Source organism: Muscardinus avellanarius, assembly GCF_963383645.1.
Source record: "Muscardinus avellanarius genome assembly, chromosome: 3".
Classification (NCBI taxonomy): domain Eukaryota; kingdom Metazoa; phylum Chordata; class Mammalia; order Rodentia; family Gliridae; genus Muscardinus; species Muscardinus avellanarius.
The window spans coordinates 58293427-58315428 of record NC_137788.1 but is presented as its reverse complement, the minus strand read 5'-3'; the positions used below and the strand labels follow the sequence as shown (position 1 = coordinate 58315428).

Genomic DNA, 22002 nt, shown 5'->3' with positions numbered 1-22002 from the left:
AGCTGACGTAGGGTGACATGAAGAGAACAATATAACCATAAAAAGGTTTCTAGAGCTTAACATCTTTAGGGCAGAGTTTCACATTTCTTACTTGAAATGAATTTAATTACCACAAAACTCTTAAACAGCAAACCAGTATTTTAAAATATCAGTCCATTTGTGTTTCATGCAATTATACTTTATTTCCCAAGTTTAAGCTCAACCTCTGTGCAAGGCTACAGCAAAATTACTGACATCTTCACTTGGTCCCAGGCTGTTTGCTCCCCAGAGAGTAGTCTTAGAATGTTATTTCGTCTTTTTAGTAAACTTTTAGAACAAATGCATATGACGTAAATAAGAAGTAGCATTTCTTTTGAACTAGCTTAAGAGAAATAGTTCTCGAGCAGTTAGTCCCTTTTGAACACGCCAAGAATCATTTGAGTATTCTGATAAAAAAGCTTTCTGATTTAAAAGCAAGCTAAAGATGAAATGATATGTTCTGCTGATATTAAGTATTAGTAATACTAAGGACACTGAATTGCAAATGGTGTTTGTATATTTTAGTTTATAAGAAGCCTCGCCAGCACTAAATGACAATAAATACCATAATGATCATTGTTTTACTGATAAGTAGCTGGCATTTTGATATTATGAAAAAGGTCCCAAATCCTTTATCACAGTACAAACTATCTAGAGGACTGTGAACGCTTTTAAGTAAGCACATACATAGCAGAGCACCCAGTGTTCGCAGTGTACACTAATGATTACCTGTCAAACATACTCCACTGTTTCAAAGACTGATCTGACTGAAGATATATCAAGATTAGCCTGGGGAAATGGACAGGGGATGGTTTACCTATAGATATACTTAGTATCTATATATTTCAGTAGTTTATGTTCAAAACAAAATTCAAATGTGTCAGTTTAGGAGGTAGGAAAAGAGATTAATTTTCTTGCAAGTTAATTAAGTCCAATTAAATAAAAAATGAGTTTCTGAAAACTGACATTTGAAGAGTTCATACTGTGAACATCACTTTCTGAGAAAAAAATTTCTTTTAAGATAAAGTGAATTCAGCATTATAAGAGGTTTCAATATGGAATAATAGCAAGTTTTATTTAAATATGAGAACACTAAGCAGCACTAGCTTATACTTACATAGTGCTACACACTTTCAAATGCATAGTTACCTGACCACAACCAGGAATCTGGCAATCGTTCACTTTATAGATTAGTAAAACCAGGGCTATATAAAGTGAGTCAAAGTCCCATGGTGCCGATGAGGCAGACTTGGAAGCCTATAACCTCTAATTTCTCAGGTTTCTCCTGTATTTCCTAGAGAAACAAGTGTGTAAAATTTTTTCTTCACCTCGTTTTTCCTTTCTTATTACTTTCCTTCGGGGGAAAAAAAAAATTTTTTTTTTTTTTTAAACTGGGGATTGAACCCAAGGGTTCAATCTACCTCTGAGCTATAACCCCATTGATTTTTTTTTTTTTAATCCTGAAATAGGGCCTTGCTATTGCTGAATCTGGTCTCAAACCTGTGATCCTGTTTCAGCCTCCCAAGTACTGTAATTATAGGCATGCATCATTCTACCTAGCTTCTTCTAATTTTTTTTTAAATCAATTCAAAGCATGTTTAAAATGTGAACACAAGCTGATACCTGTCTTGCCAGACTTTTATCAATGTGTTTTTGAAACTGGTATCTATTTAACAATACCCTCCAGGAAAGCCTGTAACATCTCTAATTACTACTGTAAATTGGAAAAAGGGAAGGAGTGAAAGGATGGTGGGGTAAAGAAACACAAATACTTATGTATAACAATACCAATTTTTAGGAAAAGCTCAAACTCTAAGTGTAAGCAGGAAAATTTTTAAATTGGATATTAAAGTAAACTTAAAATGAACTCATACATAATTGAAATGCAAGTTGTTTCAACCATTCTGGAGATCAAGTGCCAACCAAACTTACTCTATGAAATATACCTAAACAAGTACACCAATAGCATACTATTCATTACAACAATATTGTCTGTAGCAAAAAGTTGAAAAAAACTTTAAAATCTGTCAGTTAACTAGCCAGAAGTGATAAGCAATTTTTTCAAACAATGGAACACTATGAATCCATTAAAGAGAATGCGAGCCAGGCATGCCTGTAATCCCAGTACTTACAATATAGCATACCAAGACTGCTTCAAAATAAAAAAACAAGGCTGGAGAGGTCTAGGTCAGAGGTAGAAAGAATGCTTCTGGGTTCAATCCCCAGTACAACAAAATTAGGGGAGTGGGGGAGTAAAAGACAGATCTGTTTAAGTAGAAAGAGAGAGAAAAAAAGTATAGAACATAAACTTGGGCCAGGATATACATTTTTTCCCCTCAAAAAGACACATGAAGAATCTGTGTAAAATATAGTCATTTTTAAGTAATAGGTTGGGAGAAGAGGCTTTTTAATATTTTATTTTCTGTACTATTAGAATTTTCTTTAAGTTTTGCAGTACTGGGGATAGAACCCAGGGGCATTCTACCTCTGAGCTACACCCCCAGTCCTATTTTTAATTAATTCACTTATTTTTTATTATTATTATTATTATTATTAATTATTATTATTATTGTGTGTGTGTGTGTGTGTGTGTGTGTGTGTGTGTGTGTGTGTGTGGATGGAACCCAGGGACATTCAACCTCTGAGCGATACCCCTTGCCCTATTTTTTATTTTTTAATTTGAAACAGGGTCTAAGTTGTGGAGAGTCTCACTAATAATTAACTGAGGCTGCCAGCAAACTGTGATCCTCCAGTCTTAGCCTCCCGAATGCTGGGATTATAAGCATGCACCACCATGCCCAGCTTTTAATCTTTATTTTGAATCAGGATCTCACTGAGTTGCAAAGAACCTCCTTAAGTAGCTGAGGCTGTACATGAACTGCGATCCTCCGGTTTCAGCCTCCCGAATGCTGGGATTACAAGAGTGTACCACCAAGCCTGGCATTATTAGAATTTTCTAATCATTTTGTGCATTATATCTTCATTTTTAAAAAGAAAGTACAGATTATTTTGTGGAACTATAAGCCATTTTCATTTTCTTCTTAAAAGAAGATAAAGTTAAAACTTTCTAATTTTGAGAAAATCTAGCACATGCTTCTATTTTTTTAATTTTAACTTTGAAAAATTACTTTTTTGGCATACATAGCTTTCATTTTGGAAAACACTAGATAGAAAGACATACACATATAGAGTTTAAGTATGTTAAATCAAATGAAAAAATGAGCTCTATTAACTTTGATAGTATGTCATCCTTGCCAATATATATTTAGGATTTAGTTGATATAGATGCTAACAGTTGTAGCAAATATTTAGTGTTTCCACCGAGTAAATACTTCCTTTATACTTTCCTAGAACAAGGAGGAAATATCTTACACAACAAAAATATAATTTATAACAAAAGAGAAGATTAACTCTAGAAAAAAGCTAGATTATCATCTTTATTTTAAAAATTAAGGTAGCAAGCTGGGCGTGGTGGCGCATGCTTGTAATCCCCACGCTTGGGAGGCTGAGAGAGGAGGACCACGCATGTTCGAAGCCAGCCTCAGCTACTTACTGAGGCTCTCGGCAACTTAGTGAGACCCTGTTTCCAAATAAAATATAAAGTGGGTCTGGGAGTATAGCCCAGAAGTAGAAAGCCTCTGGGTTCCACCCCCAATACCACCCCCCAAAAAAAATTAAAGTAGCAAAAAAAAAAAAAAGTATTCATTATATCCCTTTATTCCAAGCAATCAAAAGCTTGTTTTTCATGTATGTAAGTGAACAAATTTCCCCTCAAACCAATTCCATCATTATTTCCTTAGGGGTTGCCATCAGTTTCTTAGTTGTGTAAAGATTAAATCGGTTTCTCACAGCAATAGAGATAGGAAGAGAGGCCAGAGAAGAGTCTGGGATCCGACTACAGGATGAAAGCTATATAGTATTATGCCAATATCTTACCGTCCTTCTCCCCCTATAAAATTATAACTATGTCGCTTAACTTTGCAGTTACTTTCAGGAATCCTGGGGTATAAAACAATCAGGATGTATTGCAAAACAAAAAGAAAAAAAGAAGTAGGTTTGTTGTTAAAAACAGCAAATTTACTACAGCAGTAATAATGTAAAAGGCAGAATGGTATTATGGAAAATAAGCAGTAGATTCAAAAGCCTTGTTTCTACTCTTAAAAATTGTGCCACAGACTAACTGTATGGTCTACAACAAACTGCCTACACTCTGCTCGGTTTCATTTTCTCCATGATGAAAAGTCTTACATTACTTCAAGTTTAGTTCAATTTCCTTTGAGACCTAAGTTCCTTACTTTTATTATGAATTGCCTAAAACATGAAACACTACTAGGGAGTACTCAGCTCAACGATGGAATATATTTAACAGTCTCTAGGACTATAAGAAAAAGACAATCTCAATTTTCAAAAAGCTATTTTGAGCACTACTTTATAAATTTCCTCTCTACATAATTATTAAAGTCAAACTTCTAAACCATAGGATAAGCTTAACAGAATGGACTAAAAGCAGTGAGCATTTAATCACTGTAACAAATCCTAAAACCATTTGGAAATCTTTTGAACTACATAGGACTTGATCTGAACATCTAAGAAATTGTTATCAAGTTGTTTATGTTTCACAAAGGCATACTACAGCTTCAATGGCAGTGCATCTAAATTACTTGAAAAAGTGGCCTCACTCATCAGAATTATCTTAAAGTAACTTCGTTTGTCCCACCATATTTTTCCCACCTGTGCATCATGCGCCTCAATTCTTTCTCCTATCGAAGAAAGTGTGCTCATGTACTGGAGCTTCTGACTACTTTAGATAAAACCTTAATAGCTCCGAAATATAAGTACTAGGAGAAAAGTAAAAACTTGCTGCTAAATATAATTTCTTAAATCCTAAATCCACTGCAGTAAAACAAGTTTTGTTTAGAGTCTAGAAAACACTTTCAATACAACCATTTTGCATAGTCCTGTTTCCTTAAAATACAAAATTCAAGCACACTAAAAAAAAAAAAGAAAGAAAGAAAGAAAAAAAAAAAGTGGTGAGCAAGAAATCTGTTTTTAAGGGAAATGAAAACCCAGGCGTGGTGGTGCACACTTGTAATCCCATTACTTGGGAGGCTGAGCCAGGAGGCTCGAGGACAGCCTCAGCTACTTAGTGAGGCCCTCTGCAACTTAGTGAGACTGTTTCAAAATAAAGAATAAAAATTAGGGCTGGGGGTATACCTAGGAGTTAGAATGAATCTGGGTTCAATATCTAGTACCATAAAGAGAGAGGGGGGGGGATGGATAGATACTTTTAATTTTTGGAAACATATATCTAACACCAAGGCATTAAACAAATCTATTAATTAATTTTTCTCCTATATTATAGAAATGTGGCTTAGATTTAAAAAAAGTCTTACATCATAATGCTGTGGTTTTTATAGATGTGATAGTAAATATGCATAATTTTTGGAAACATTAAATATCTAACACTAAGGCATTAAATCTATTAATTAATTTTTCTCCTATATTATAGAGATGTGGGTTAGGTTAAAAAAAAAAAGGTCTTACATTATTATGCTGTTTTTTTTTCCTTGAGAAGTCCTTTACATGTTTACAAACTCTTGAAATTATGCCAAATTGTTCATTCCCAAGGCCCCTATACCACATTCCTGATAAAACCCAAAGGATCAATGATTTCTTCCTATTTTTTCAAAAGCTCACTGCCTTTGTGAAACTGTGACTACCCTGCAATTTACTTTGAGTGTGACTAGGAGAGCTTCCTTTACAAAGATCAGTCAATAATTTTAAGAGGTAAATAAGCAATGAGAAATATTACCTGAGTTTTAAGGGGGAATCCGCCATCATGTGAATACATCTTAGTACATTAAATGACTTTAATGCTACCACAACTGAAAAGCCATTAAAGATATACTTCCTATTATGTACTCACTAAGATGATCAGATCAAGTATGAAAAATTAGTACATTCCATTTATACCTAAAGCAATTTGTAATCAAGAATAAACTACTTTTTTCTAGAAAAACAAAGTCAGAGTCACTCTCTTATGCAGGAGACAACAATAATAACCCAAAAGCATAAAACTGCATTTTTCTCTAGAAACATATTTCTTCAGTAACCTGTTTCGCCCCTCGTATTTATCAAATATATGCTTATTGTTGCTTTGCACTTGCTGTTATTTCACAAGTTAGCTTCAATCCTCAGGTCTACTTAACCAAAACCACAATAGTCCACAAAGAATAAATCTACTGGGAGCTCACACAAAGGTAAGTAAAATCTGTCTATAAACAAAGCATTTCTCCACCTACTTTTTTGAAACCAGTCTTTAAAATCATCTCAATCACTTAAGTATTGATAGAAGGAAAATAATACCACTATCATTCTAAAGTTGCTATAAATAAAACCAAGTAGCTGAAGAATGTAAAAAATGATTTAAAGATACCAAATCATTAAATAAATGCACTGAAAGCAAGAGTTAGGTTTTTTTTCTTGTGAACTGGTCACGTGTTCCTGTAAAACATGAGAGGTCTATTCTCCAAAGGATGAAAATACTTAAGAAAACTAAAGCATACACTAGAAAATACTGAGAAATGACTAGTGTTCCAAAATACTGTTTCTCTTCTCATATTAATGCAACAATCTTTACTTTCTGAATAGAAAAAATGTTAATAAACAGGTTTCAGCCCACTGAGCAGTAAAATTTCTAGGTGAGTTTTATTATTATTATTATTATTATTATTATTATTATTATTATTTTGGTGGTACTGGGGTTACTGGAATCCCTTCTACCTCCGGGTTACACTCCCAGACCTATTTTACATTTTTATTTGGAAACAGGGTCTCTTAAGCCAGAGGGGCTGGCTTCGAACCTGCCCGATCCTCCTGTCTCCACCTCCCAAGCACGGGGATTTACAAGCGTGGGCCACCACACCCAGCTAGGTGAGTTTTTTATAAAACTTAAATTTTGGGGGTGGTGGTACTGGGGTTCCTGGAAACCCTTCTACTTCCGGGCTACACTCCCAGACCTATTTTTTTTTTTTTTATATTTTTAAAATTTCGTTAACAGGGTCTCTTAAGCCAGCACAGCTGGCTTCCAAACTGCAAGATCCTCCTGTCTCTGCCTCTCAAGTGCGGGGATTACTAAGGTGCGCCACCATGCCCCGCTAAATTTTAATTTGTGTGTCTGTAACTGGGGGTGGAACCCAGGAGCTTTTCTACCTCCGGGCTATACTCCCAGACCTATTTTTATACTTTATTTGGAAACAGGGTCTCACTAATTTGCTGAGAGCCTCACTAAGTAATTGAGGCTGGATTCAAACCTGTGCCATCCTCCTGTCTCATCCTCCCAAGTGCTGGGATTACAAGCGTGCATCACCACGCCAGGCTTTAAATTTTAATTATTTTTGTACACAAAGCATTTTTTAAATACCATTCTACTTTAGAGTATGTCTACATAACTTAAAGTTCAAACCATTGTCAGCAGCACCATTATCTACGTAGCACACTGCTACTTATATCTAATGGGTACCCCCTGAAAGAGGGTACACTGAAGGCTGGCAAGATAACAAGATATATGTAAATCCAGCTACATATTACTCCTTTCCCGTCTTACATATGAAAGAAAGTAACGTGAGACAAATGGCACAAGCATGTAATTTTAGTACTTGGGAGGCTGAGACAAAAGGATCTCAAGTTCAAGGCCAACTCCTGCAACTTCAGTAAAGCCCATTTCAACTTAGTGAGGCCCTGTTTCAAAATGAAGGATAAGAGGGCTGGAGTGTAAGCTCAGAGACAGAATGCCCCTGGGTTCAATCCCCAGCAAAACACACACACACACACACACACACACACACACACACACACACACACGCGTAACATAAGAATAACCTTCTCACCAGGACTAAAATCTAGGTACTGACTCAGCCTACCGATTAAACACATCTGCATGACATAGAAACTGCTATGTTCTCCAACTCCTGTACCTTGAAATATAAATCTTTTGCTACAAAGAAATAGAAATAATTCTTGTACCTAAATTTAGTTGACTATTTTCAATAGAGTCCTGCCACTGTAAAATTTCTTCCTCCTTTAAGAACATATATTATAGACATACATATAATGCAGTAGCATTACTTCCATAAGAGAAGTAATCTCTTCAGAGCTAAACTACAAACCTTTAGAGCAACAAGTACATAAAAGGCCTCCATAACCTGTTTCTGTATTCAAAGGTTTAAAAAGGACATTATATAATTGACAAAAGTACTCACGACTGACTTCACTTAGCAAATAAGTCAAAAATTGGGGGCTAGAGAATAAATAAAATTACCTACTTCCTGATCTATGTTTAGTTGCTTCTGAAACCATGAAAATGGCAATTTAGCAAGAGTAATACCTTATTAATCAAATATTTAAAGCGGATTTTTTCAAAGGAGACATAGAAGTCCAAATATATCGTGACCTCCAGGGGATAAAGAATACCGAAATTCCTTCATGGGCAAGAAAGAAAAGTAAACAGAACAAAACCACAAAACTTTGGATGTTTAAATGGCTTAAATCAAAGGCAAAATATAAATTCACAATAACATATACTAAGTTCCAGTTAATTATAAACCCAACAATGGTCACCAATTTAAGGCCCAAGTATGTAAAACAATCTGCCGCGAAAGAAGGGGTTTTTGGAAACTTGTTTACTAGAAAATGAGCAAGCGAAACAAGAAAAATCTCTAAGGAAAGAAACATTTGGAGAGTGAAAAAAAGAAAATGAAACAGGTCGCTTTGATTTGGTTAGGGGTGTCTAGACAGTGAAGGGGGAATTAAAGGTGGAAAAAGCAACTCAGAGGTTCTCCGTGGGGAGGAGTGGTAAGTGCAGAGGGAAGAGTCCCCCGGTCTGGGGGGCTGCGTCGGGTCCGCGAGGTCAATTTCTCCAGGCTCATTTGATCTCCGTGGAGTCAGCCACAGGCCGTCCGGCCCACGGCCCCCCACTCGCAGCCTGGACGCCGGGGCGCAACAGCATCTCGCTCGGGGAGGCAAGAAACTTCGCCAGAGGAAGCGGCGCTGCGCTCCCGGCCCTGGCACCGGCCGGCGAAGTTGCGCCACCGGCTCCTTCCCGGACGGCGCCCAACTGCCCCGAGTCCAACTCCGTCCCGCTCCCGGCTCCCCGGACCCATCCCAACTAAGTTCAGGGAGCGCGCCCGCCCGCCGCGCGGCCGGCTCCGGACAACAGGTGGGCAGCGGCAGGGCTGGGCCTCTCGGGGCCAGGCCCACTTCACTACCCCCGGCCGGGGCCGGGGCGCCCGGCGCCAGGACGGGGCGGGGAGCGCGCTCCCTTACCTCCGCCATATTTGCCGTACTGCCGGGTCACATCTCCGCGGCGGCCGCGGCTGGGTCACGGCCAGAGCCCGGATGTGAGACTCGGCGACGGGACTCCGGCCGCCGCCGTCTCCGCCGCTCCCGCCGCCGCTGCCTCGGCGGGAACGCGCAGGAGCCGCCCGAGCGCGCCCACCACGCCCCACTCCGCCCCCTCGCGGCGCCCCGCGCGGCTGGACTGGAGGGAAAAGGCCAGCGAGCACGCGCGGAGGGGGCGCGCGCGGGGCCGCGCGGGGCGGGGCCAAGGTGGGTGTGGGGAGCCGCGCAGCCCCGCCCGCCCCGCCCGCCCCGCCCGCCCCGCCCGCAGGGGCTCTGCAGGCAGGGCCGGGAGCGCCCGCCCGCCCGCCCGCGTCCAGCTCTAACCAGCAGGGGGAAATACGTTTTATTTTATAAATCGGGCATTTTTTAAGTGCATGTGCTGGAAAAACCGATGTTGCCGTGATGCAACAGCCACACGAACTGCGCGGTGAAAGAGGCTATCGCTTGACAAACATTTCCCTGGGTTGATTCCCAAAAGGAAATCCACATCCCAAAGGCTTTACAGAGGGCACAAGCAAAGATTAAGAAGAGGGACTGTTAGGTAGTCTGCAATCCTCAAATTTCATTTGCTTTTACTCACTTTTTTTTGGGTGGTACTGGGGATGGAACCCTTCTACCTCCGTGCTACACTTCCAGACCTATTTTATATTTTATTTGGAAACAGGGTCTTTTAAGCCAGCTAGGGTGGCTTTGAACCTGCGCGATCCTCCTGTCTCCACCTCCCAAGCGTGTGCCACCACGCCCGGCTTTTTTCTCACTTTTTAATGATGCCTGTAGCAACATGGTTGTGCGAAGGTTGAATTTTTGCACAACTAAATATATTAAAATATATTTAAAGTACTGAAAAGCTGCTGTTTGATGGATAATCTACCGACAGCATGGAGGGTGAACCTACTTATATGCAATGACTAAAATTCCTACCATTTGAAAGTTTTAATGAATTGGCCTACAACTGCCAATTGGCCTTGATGTCAATACTAATGACTGCCGGAGCCAATGATTTCAAAGCAACAACCATGTTTGTCTTTCATTACTAAGGCAAATACTGCCTAATGCAAAGATGACATTAAAATGGACAATAATGTATTTTACTAAAACAAGTTTTAAAAGTTTTGAATTCAAAACACCACTTTTTTCATCTTTAAGGATTTGTCTTAATACGGTTTCAAAAAACGACTACCAAAATCAAACAGTTAAGTGATAATTGTTCCTCTAAATAATATACCCATGCTACAATATATTGTATAAATGTATACATATACATTTTGTCTTAAAGTTCATACTTATAATGAATGGGGGGGGGATACTGTTTTCTTAAATTACTGTATTCCCTTAAAATTCTAGATTCTATCAAGCATTTTCCTATTCCCAAAGATTTAACATTAACTTGAAACTCTTAAGTCCAATAGTAATTTGTGCATGAATAAACTGCATTTAAAGGTATATGAAGTAGCTGCTAAGTGAAAGGACATTACCTGGTAATTTGACAGGAAAAGAGTCCACAGACAGTCTGTAAACCAATTAAACATAAACATCTGATGCACATTTTCTACTGAAAGAAAAGCAAGGGAAAGAAGAGAAAGGAAAACTTTAAGGTTCCCACATCTACAAACAATTTTTACCATTAACTGTACTGTACAGTATTTTCATTTTACTTTAAAGAAAATATATAAAAGTGTACTTTTCAGGAATCCTTGAGGGAATAAATATTTTAGCATAGGCATATAGTTTCTAAGAGTTATCCAGCTGAATTATGTTTATACTTTGGACTCATAGTAAAATGAGTTTTTAAAAATGTCAGCTCATATCCAAATAGGTCTGTCTCACTTGTCACACTTGATGAAAAGAGCTGACGGCAAAGAACCATGAATATGCACAGACTCAGGGTGCGTACATACAAAAATAATAAAGGGCCTAGAGGTATTAGAAACTCAGGTTTTATACGATGGGAATAAAGGAGGATTTTTCTATTAAAATACAAATGTTAATATATGAAACTTAGTGGCCACCAGAGGGAAAAACTGTTAAAATACAAGGCACAGGAATAACTTGCTTGCTTTTGTCTACTGCATCTTTGAGTCCTCAATTAAACCATCAACAAAAATCCAACTGAGATGAAGAGCAGGGCATTGGGTCCCGTTAAGCTAGTGAAATGAATCTTGAATGTCAGTTAAATTGACTCTAAGACATTTTTGAATGAATATTTATTTTACTGTTAAGGGATCACTTGTCAGTGTCATTACAACCACATACTCTTCTTATAGATGTGGGTTCAGAGGTTTTATTTTCCTTTAGGTTCATATAAACTAAAGGTAAGGAGAAATAGCTCTAACAGTGTTAATCATAGGTAACACATGATTACTGAATTCAGTATACTTTCCACTCTCATCTTATTCTGATACAAATATCTTTAAAAATTTCAGGAGCCACCTGAAGGAAAACAAAGTCTTTCTCAAAACTCTTACCCTCTTCAGTATAAAATATGTAAGCACTAACTATTTATTACTCATGGAATCTTAATGTTGAATGGGATTTAGAGATCTTTAGTTAATTTCTCTACATTATGGAGGTAGGATTCCCTCAGAATGCTTCCAATATAAAGATTTTCTGCCCATGTTAAAATATCTCCAATAACTCACTGTATCTCATGAAGAGGCTGCTCTTTTCATGGAACATTCTTCCTTTTATTAACCAGATTCTATCTCCTTGTCACTTGCATTTATTACCCTAATTCTCAGTACCCTGGACTAATTTAACAGATAATCTTTGTATTTATAAATGTCAGCAGTCAATAACTTGAGTTAACAACAACAACAACAAAAAACTATCTTTAAAGCTTACTGATACTGGAAGAGCTGAAAACAGGATATGACAGTTAGAGGAAAATGAAAATTCACCACTATCTATTACTTGCTCAAAATGATTCCACTCTGTATTATTTATTAATATGCTTGCTAAAATAGTACCTTTTAGAATTGTGTAGTAAAACATTTGAAAGTTTAAAAAGTGTGGTTCATTCTGATTTTATGTGAGGTTTGTGGTTTATGTTTCAAAACAAAACAATCACTAAACAAAGCCAAAAAAAATAATGCCTCTTAGCTCTTATTCCCCACCTAACAACCTCCATTCAGGCAAATTAATACCAATTTTTGCCATCTTAAGCTACATGCAACTATTATTGGTAAATTATTTTTAAGAAATTTACCGAGTCCTCTATTCAAAAGTTATCAAACAATTTTAGAGGCTATAATATACACACATACACACACACACCCCTCACAGATACTATTTGCTAATAAACATATTTAGGGACACAATTTTACTACAACTTTAAAGTAACCAATAAATAAACTTTTTGACAATTTACATAGCTAAAAAATATAACCTGTTATCCTGCATTGACGCCTGATTCAAATACTAGTAATGTATATATCTATACTATATAAACATATATGCTTATGCAACTCAAAAAGGTACCTCTCAAAAATGCACCGAAAACAGGCTAGTAATAATTCTAACCCTGTGGCTAATTGACTGAAACAAATGAATATGACACATCTATAATCCTAAAAACAAATTCTGTATCTAATAAATTTCAGAGTCCACAGTCCCTTTTGAGATTATTTGCAAACGATTTCCTGGCATTCTTATTTAAAAGTGATAGCCTATACCATATCTCCAAGATTTGGTAGTAAAAATTAATGGATAATTAGTAATTTGGTTGAAAATGTCTAAATAGCAAAAGCTTACTTTTTTAAATGACATTTTAGATATATTGAGTTTACCTTTACTTTAGTAGGCAGAATGCAGGCTGCTTAAATGTTACATTTGGAAGCCCCATATCTATGCGACAATAAGCATATTTTTGTTAGTTTTTTATTAAGCCACCCTAAAACATTCATAGAGCCTTTTGGTTTTGCAAAGTACTATTCTGATTTTTCTTTTCAAAATTTTTACATAGTTTTATCCAGTGGCCCATTTTATCAGTCTATTACAAACAAATGTGATTATAGTTCTTTTTATCTCAAATTCTGAAAACTATTGGCCCATTAACACTTCTCAAATATCGGAACATACAGAAGAGCAATATAATATTTATATGACTTGAGGGAATCTGAGTTTTCCCTCCCTTAATCTCCAATTGTGCCCCTGCCTACCAGCATCACATCCGTCTTGTCTGCATTGAACCTCAACCAGTTGGTTCTTAACCACGTCCGAAACTCAGCCAGGCACTGGGAGAATCGAGCCACCACACCATCTGGATTTTAAAGGAAAGAGAACCTCAGTAGCAGAGCCAAAAATATGTTATTGCAAGACCACCAATCACCCTGCCTCACATCTTTAAAAAGATGGCTGGGAACTGGGTCAAGGGTCCCATGACAATCTCAGCAAATATTAATGAACCTTGAGTCATGCAATTTGCAGCTAATAGTATGGGAATAAAAGCGATCCAATAAAGAGGTCGCCGTATTTCACCCAGGACCGAAGAAAGAGGGTCCAGCTGACTCCAATCATGTTGGCTAAGCGGCCTGAGTAGCGAGGCTGGCCTTATAACTGCATGAGTTTTTGTGTAAAACCACAGAGTTTTAGCTTCGGAAAAGGCTCTAAATACGGAAAACTGAAGCCCTGAGAGCGGCAGTGACTCGCTCAAGGTCACACATCATGCAAGGACCAGGGATGGGATTCAGGCCAGGGACTTCTCCATTACAAATGAGGATCATTCAAAAAAGGAGGGGGCTGGCACGCACTGGGAGGACTCCTTCCCCCACAGCAACACCCTCTGCGAGATTCTCTCCCCTCCTTCACTCCATCAAAATAAAGCAGGCTGGCCCCGGATCCCGCTACCAGACGGGCTGCAGTGCCGGCTGGAGCCTCCCGGGCCAGGACACAGCTGGGAGAGATGCAGGAGAAAGGGGAGGAGCCACAGGGGAGTGGTCACTTAGCCCCACCCCGACCCGGATCCTGGGCCGCCAGGGAAAAGGGGCGGTAGCGAACCGGGCGAGGCCAACTCACTCCGCAGCGGAGTCCCAGCGCGCCGCGGACGCCGGGGAGAGCCGCGCCGCCGCCGCCGCCAGCAGAAAGACGGGGCCGGGAGGGGGTGGGCGGCGGCGCGGAGCTGCGCATGCGCCTCGGGCCGGCGCCGCCGCGCGCGCTCGCCGCGGCCCCTCCCCGGAAGTCCAGGGTCTTCCGGGCGGCGCTCGGCGGTGGGGGAGGGGAGAGGGCGAAAGGGGACTGAGGACACCTCCGGCGCCCCCCATCCCAAGCCAGAGTAGGAGGGGAGAGATGGCTGGTGGAGGCTGCACTTACAGCCGCTGCTGCCGCTGCCGCCGCCTGCCTCGCTGCTGCCGCCGCCGCCTGGAGAAGCCCCATCCATCCGCCTGCAGCCGGGAGACTCAGACCTGGGAGGGGCCTGCGGCCCGGGCCGCCCGCCTCCTTCTTCCAGGCGTCGTCCGGAGCTTCCTCCTGCTCCACCAACCCTCTGCCCTCCCCTCCGCCTCCGCCCTCCTCCTCGGCCTCGCGCCGCCAGCCAACCGCGCGGCCGCTTGTTGAGCCGGGGCCCGGCGGTCTCCATGACGCCCGGCAAACATTCCCGAGCCGCTGGCGCCGGGGGTTAGGGTGCAGCGACTCCTGAAGCAGCCGGGAAAGGGGTGGCCGGCCACTCCCCGGACAGTCGCCACCATGCCCATCTCTCCGCCGAACACCCGCAAGCAGCCAGCCTTTGCGTCGTAAGTTCCGGCGCTAAAACCGTAGTCCCTTCTAGATCCGATCCTCTGGATTTGGAAACGGCTTATCTTACTGTATTTGGCTGGGTCAGCTGACCTCGAAGCTGCCAGGCGGAGGCGGCGGCGGCTACTTCTTCCTTCTAGGGCAGCCTATTAAAATCCCCTACTGCTGTGCTTGCTCTGAGAAGACCCGGTTGGGTTAACATCGCCCAGCCTCTTAGCACTTACAGCACTTTTTTTTCCCCCGGGTGCTACGGGGGTCCTTCTGGGTCTATAGTCTCCAAAGTTCCTGCCTTCTTGCTGCATCCATAATGCTCAGACACCTCATCTTCAGATCGAACCTTGCCCTGTTCATTGGTAGAGGATTTTTCTGCCATCTCCTCGTACCATTTGACCTTAGAACGGGTCTCTGCTTATAATCTACTGTTCTGCAACTGTTAAACAAAACTGCAGAAAAACACACAGCTATTCAGACTTATTAGGCTTATAACTTGAAATGGTTTAGCAGCCCACTAAATTCCACTCAAGTTCCCCAGTTCATTCTTCCTCCCACACTTCAAGGTCACTTTTGTCCTCTCTTTACAAACCATCCTTCCCTGTCTCTTCTCCAATCTCCAGCTTAGTCTTTTTTTCAGGGGAACTTGTTGGGAGAAAACTTTGTATTTGCCCTTGAAAATGACACTCAGGCTTTTGTCTGTCCTACCACTCCACCAAAAAAGGCTTTTGTAAAAGTCAACAATATCCATTGAGCCAAATGCAACAGCCAGTTTACACTTCTGTTCTTAACTGGCCCACCGGAGACTTTGATCTAACTGACCAGTCACTTCTTGAGTGAGTTTTGAAGTACCACTCTTCCCTTGATTCAGGCTATTTCCTTTCCAAATACTTAATGGTAACTGCTCTTCTCTCCCCTAACTAAATATTCGAGAGTTACTAGATCATTTCTTAAATCCTTTTTCTTCATCATTACCTTATGTCTTTAAAAATCATCTATAAAGGGGATTCTCAAGTTTTTAGTTCTAGAAAACAGACCAAAAAAGAAAACATTTACATTTAGAAGTTAATACATATCTCTAGCCAGACATGGTGGCACATACCTGTAATCCTAGTACTTGGGAGGCAGAGACAGGAGGATTTCGAGTTTGCAGCCAGCCTCAGCAACTTAGCCATGTCTTCTGCAGCTTAGTGAGACCCGGTTTCACACTAAAAGAGAAAAAGGAAGGAAAGAAAGAATTACGGCTGGGGCTGAAGGTATAGCTAGAGGTAGAATGCCCCTGCATACAATTCCCAGTAATACACACACACACACAGAATTAGTGCACATCTCAAAAATCACATTCAAATTTAATTCCTCCTATTCTAATTTTCAGTCTTTCCCATTTCAGTAAGTGGCAGATTTTACTTTCTCAGTTACTCAGGTGAAAAACTTGGATTTAACCTTTAACTTCTCTTATATCTCCTCAGTGACATTAGTTGCAGGATAAATCCCAACCACCACACTCATGCAAGTCATTTTCACATTGTGGTAGCCGCCTAGTTTCTACCAACATTTTCTATAAAGTCATCAGTTTGGCTCTTCTGCTTGAAAACTTTCCCCAATTTTTTTCATATTTCACCCAGGGTGCTCACATTTTGACTGGCCTGCAGGATCTTGCGTTGGACTCTTCCCCTTTGGTGAATTATACTCTAGATCTGTCGTTCCTTAACACGCCAGTCGCATCACACTGTATTCTCATTTCTAGTCCTGTGCACTTGCCATTCTTTGGAATATTGTGCCCACAGACTTCCTTCTGTGTCACATAACTCACTGATTTTCTTCAACTATTACCATGCATAAAATAATGCTTCTTCCTCCCAGCATTGCAATCTCTTGACCTTGCTTTGTTTTTCTATAAAATTTATCCTTATATATTTGTTTATTAATGTCTTCACCCAAGTAATGATACTTAGTCAGATTTTTGCTTTTTTCATTGCTGTGTTCTTTTGTCTTGAATGAAGAACATTTTTAATATTTGTGTTTTCTTTTTTTTTTTTTTTGGTCCTAGAGATTGAACCCAGGGAGTTCACCTATGAGTTACATCCCCAGTCCTAATTTTATTCTTTATTTTGAAATGAGTTCTCACCAAATTGCGCAGGACCTAAGTTGCTAGGACTGGCCTAGAACCTGCACTCATCCTGTCTCAGATTCCCAAGTACTGGGATTACGTAATATGTGTGTGCCACCTTGTCCAGCAATATTTATTGCTTGAACAAAGGAATGGGTGAGGATGTACTTCAGTAATTGCATACTGTCTTACCTGGGGTTTTTGTTTTTGCCTTTAGGTGTAGAAATCTCAAAGTGAAATTAAGATGAATTCATGTAAATTAAAATGAAAGTCATATAACTCTCAAAGTAACTGAGAGTGTGAGGAAAATTCCCTTGAAATTTATTAAATAATGACAGATTTATAACAAGTTAACTATTAAAAGGTAGAGCTGTGGATGGTGGTACATGCCTATTATCCCAGTACTTGGGAGGTTGAGACAGAAGATCACAGATTGGAGGTCAGCCTCAGCAATTTAGTGAGGTCCAAAGCAACTTAATTAGAGCCTGTTTCAAAATAAGAAGCAAAATAGGACTGAGAGTGTAGAGCAGAGGTAGGATACTTCTGGATTCAATCCCTACTACCATAAAAGAGGGGAAAAAAGAAGAAAAAAAGATACCTTTACTTTTTGAGGTAGCCATGTTCTCTAAGTAAGAAGTAGTTCAGACATTAAAGTTTATAACTTATTGGCTTGACATAATATATTATTTCTTATCTTCCCCTTTTTAATGCTGATCTCATAAAGAATGTCTTGAAGCATTACCAATTTTCAACTTTCTGATTTCAAGTTTTTTGTATTAGATATTTTTCATTGACATAATAATATTGGACAAACTTCTCATTTTGGTAAAAACAACTACTGGCTCTTCAATCCTTTTATTCCATTTCTCTGCAGTTTCTTCATTCTAATTCCTTAATTATTCACATTTCCTTTTGATTATTTATTAGAATTTCTATTTGTTCATATTACTCATCTATACCTGCATGTCAGACCATGAATTTATTTATTTTAATTTTTAATACAAATTTTTTGTTGAAAATAAATGGTATACATTTAAACTATACTTGGTGCCCTCTCTCCCCCACCCCCGTTTTCCCTGCCCCCTTCCACCTATGATTGTTCAGGGTAACCATGCCATATTCATTACACATATTCAGATGTAGACCCTCATTAATCAAGTTCAGCCTTCCTCCTATCTTTCCATTCAAACTTTGCTGAGTTTTCCCCTCCATTATCTGGAGTCCCTCTGGTATCCTCTATGTTTCCTAGTTAGGGCATATTAGAGGAAACATATGTCCCTTCTCCTTCTGTGCTTGGCTGATCTCATTTAACACAATGCTCTCCAGGACTTTCCATCTTCTTGCAAATGACATGATTTTGTTTTTATAGCTGAATAGAATTCCATTGTGTGTATTTCCCATAATTTTGCAATCCATTCATCTGTTGTTGGGGACCTGGGTTGGTTCCATATTTTGGCTATTACGAATTGTGCTGCTATGAACATAGGTATACATATATTGCTGTAGTTCTCTGATTTCAACCCCTTTGGAAAAATACCCAGGAGTGGTAGAGCTGGATCATTTGGTGGCTCTATTCCCAGCTTTCTTAGGAATCTCCACACAGATCTCCATAGTGGCTGAATTAGTTTGCACTCCCACTAACAGTGTAAAAGAATCTTACTGACTGGGTCACATCTCAACTCTAGTAGAAATGTTTCTCTTTAAATCTCTGTGACCTAGCCAGGTGTGGTGGCGTTCGCTTGTAATCCCAGCATTTGGGAGGCTGAGACCGGAGGATCGCAGTTCGCGGACAGCCTCAGCTACTTAGTGAGGCCTTTTGCAACTCAGTGAGACCCGGTTTCAAAATAATAAAAATAGGGCAGGGGGTGTAGCTCGGAGGTCGAATGCCCCTGGGTTCCATCCCCAGACCCGCAAAAAAAAAAAAAAAAAAATCTCTGTGACTTTACATAATATATCAATAGCAACCTCTTAGTGTTGTGTAAGCTTAGGGCATTCAGGAGACTGAGACAGGAGGATCTCAGTTCGAGGACAGCCTCAGCTACTTAGGCCCTTTGTAACTCACTGAGACCTGTTTCAAAATAAAGAATGAAAAGTAGGGCTGGGGTTATAGCTTGGAGGTAGAATGCCCCTGGGTTCCATCCCTGGTACTACAAAAAAAGAAAAAAAAAATTAATCTGCTCATGTTATTTAGATTTTTCATATGTTTCTAAATGAAAGTCAACCTTTTTACTGTTGGTTGATTTTCTTTCCAGTCATGGATCTTCTATATTATATTTTCTTTTCCTTATATAGGAGTACTATGTTACAACCGAGGAAGTCTATTAGCTTTATTAATCCAGCAAAAGCAACTTCATCAAAAGGATATGCTGGTGCAAATCAAAGCAGAATGGCAGTATCAAGAAATTTGCTCATTGTACCTGAAATGAAAGCAGTAGAAAAAATGAATATTTCCAACACTAAGACACTACAGGTAAATAGTCCTTAGAATTCTGAGATTATCTTAAAATTACATAATGGAAAATATGATTAGGATTTTAAAGATAGAAAATGTACTATTTAAAATAATCACTTTTAATATTAAAATATTGATTTTGTCAGCATTTTTAATCCCATAACTTTCCCTACAATGTAATATTGGCAGGTGGCTTCTAAAACTCATTATTGATAAGAATATTGGAGTGGAATAAAGAAAATCTATTCAGGAACATAAAAACTAGTTGCTTATGGTATTAATTATACTGCTACTGTCACCAACTCTATGTACTCTTTAAAACATCACAAAATTAATTATCATGAAATTGGTTATTTTTTTCTCTTAGAAAATGGATAATTAGCCAGACATTGTGGTATACATCTGTAATCTCAGTACTTGGGAGACTGAAGCAGAAGGGTTGAAGATTGGAGGCCAGCTTCAGCAGCTTAACCAGACCCTCATCAATTTAGTGAGACCCTGCTTCACAATAAAAAAAAAAATTAAGGGCTGGGGGTATAGCGAGGAGGTAGAATGCCTCTGGGTTCAATTTACAGGACCATTTAAAAAAATAACAAAAACTGAGAAAGAAGATCATGTTTCTATCTTGTTGGAAACTGGATATTGTAAATGATATATTGTAGTAAATATTGGTACTGGTCCCTATCTTCTCTCCAGAGCTTGATGTTATCATTTGCTTATTTGTTTAGTAATTGATTGAATTATTTTAGTGAAGTCCATATCTCCATTATAGATTAACTGTATCCATTAAAAGAAGATACATGGAGCCAGGTGCAATGGCTCATGCCAGTAATATCAGTACTTGGGAGGCTGAGACAGAAGGATTGCAGGTTTGAGGTCAACATCAGCAATTTCGTGAGGCCTTTGGCAACTTAGACCCTGCTTCAAAATAAAATAATAACATAGGTCTGAGAGTATAGTTCAGAGGTAGAATGTTCTTGAGTTCAATTTCCAGTACCACAAAGAAGAAGAGGAAGAAGGGGAAGAGGAGGAGAAGGAGGAAGAAGGAAGCAGACGACTATGAAGTGATGACAATGACAATGGAGAAGGAAGAAATAATAAAAATATGGAGCTGGAAATGGTGGCGCACACCTATAATCTCAGTACTTGGGAGACTGAGACAGGAGTATTCCAGGTTTGAGGCCAGCCTTAACAATTTAGCAAGGTCCTCAGCAACTTGGTGAGACCCTGTTTCAAAATAAAACATAAAGTAGGGCTAGGGGTATAGGTTGGAGACAAAACATCCCTAGTTTCTATCCTCAGTATCCCTTTCACACACATACTCAAAGAAAAAAAGGTTAAGTCACACACACACACACAGTTAATCATAAGACACAGCGATCCCACTCTTAGGCATATTTACCCCATAAAAAATTAAAATATATTTACAAATAAAAAGTCGTGTATTTATGTTTTGGGCAATATTATAATAGCTAAAAAACTAAAAATAAAAAAAAGGCCCATCAATGGAAAAATGGCTAAGTAAATATGATGTCTCTATATGATAGAATATTATTCATCTAGAAAAAGGACTGAAGCACCGATGCATGTTATGAAATGTGTGAATCTTGAAAACATGCATAGTGAGACAACTAGTCATAAAATGCTCCACAGTATATTAATCCATTTATATGAAAGTTCAGAATAGGGACTCCATAGAGACATGAGGTATGTTAGTGCTGTCCTAGGGCTGGGAGGGGAAAGAGTATTCAATCACAGTTAAAGGATACAAGGCTTATTGAAGTGATAAAAAGGTTTTAAAACTAATTGTGACAACTACCTATATATGAATATACTTATGGAATCATACTTTAAAAGCTATTTAAAAAGTTAATTCGTGCATATTATATGTAAGTTTATTTCAATTTGAATTTTGAAAATTAGATAAAATGGAAAAAATTATTTAAAAGTTGCAAGCTAGTAAAGAAATGTATATGAGTAATTTAAAAGCCTTACTTTGAAGATAATTCCAGGCCGGGTGTGGTGGCGCACGCTTGTAATCCCTGTGCTTGGGAGGCGGAGACAGGAGGATCGCGCAGGTTTGAAGCCAGCTGCGAAGCCAGCCGAGCGCGCTGGCTTAGGAGACCCTATTTCTAAATAAAAATTATAAAATAGGTTTGGGAGTGTAGCCCAGAGGTAGAAGGGCTTCCAGGAACCCCAGTACCACCAAAAAAATAATAAATATGTATAATTCCAGGCCCAGATGGATTTATTTGTGACATGCCAAACTGATATGAATGAAAACAGAATACAAAAAGTGGGTATA

The 22002-nt window shown here is 39.3% G+C and overlaps 2 protein-coding genes across 4 annotated transcripts in view; one reads left to right on the top strand and one right to left on the bottom strand.

The window, feature by feature from the left end:
* MIER1 (MIER1 transcriptional regulator) overlaps positions 1-14791 on the bottom strand; it is a gene marked incomplete at both ends in the record, with an annotated part of 68018 nt that extends 53227 nt beyond the window's left edge. Inside the window, 3 exons of one of the 3 annotated variants that reach the window (XM_080693389.1) lie at positions 10893-10966; positions 13575-13675; positions 14725-14791. In XM_080693389.1, the coding sequence (XP_080549515.1) occupies positions 10893-10966; positions 13575-13675; positions 14725-14791 (242 nt within the window). Of the gene's footprint in view, positions 1-10892; positions 10967-13574; positions 13676-14724 lie in introns of those variants that run through there. The other 2 variants (XM_080693390.1, XM_080693391.1) reach the window with 2 other exon arrangements.
* Positions 14792-19556: 4765 nt separating this feature from the next.
* DNAI4 (dynein axonemal intermediate chain 4) overlaps positions 19557-22002 on the top strand; it is a gene marked incomplete at both ends in the record, with an annotated part of 57361 nt that continues 54915 nt past the window's right edge. The window contains one exon of the mRNA XM_080690784.1: positions 19557-19715. Coding sequence (XP_080546910.1) covers positions 19632-19715 — 84 coding nt within the window. The remainder of the gene's footprint in view (positions 19716-22002) is intronic.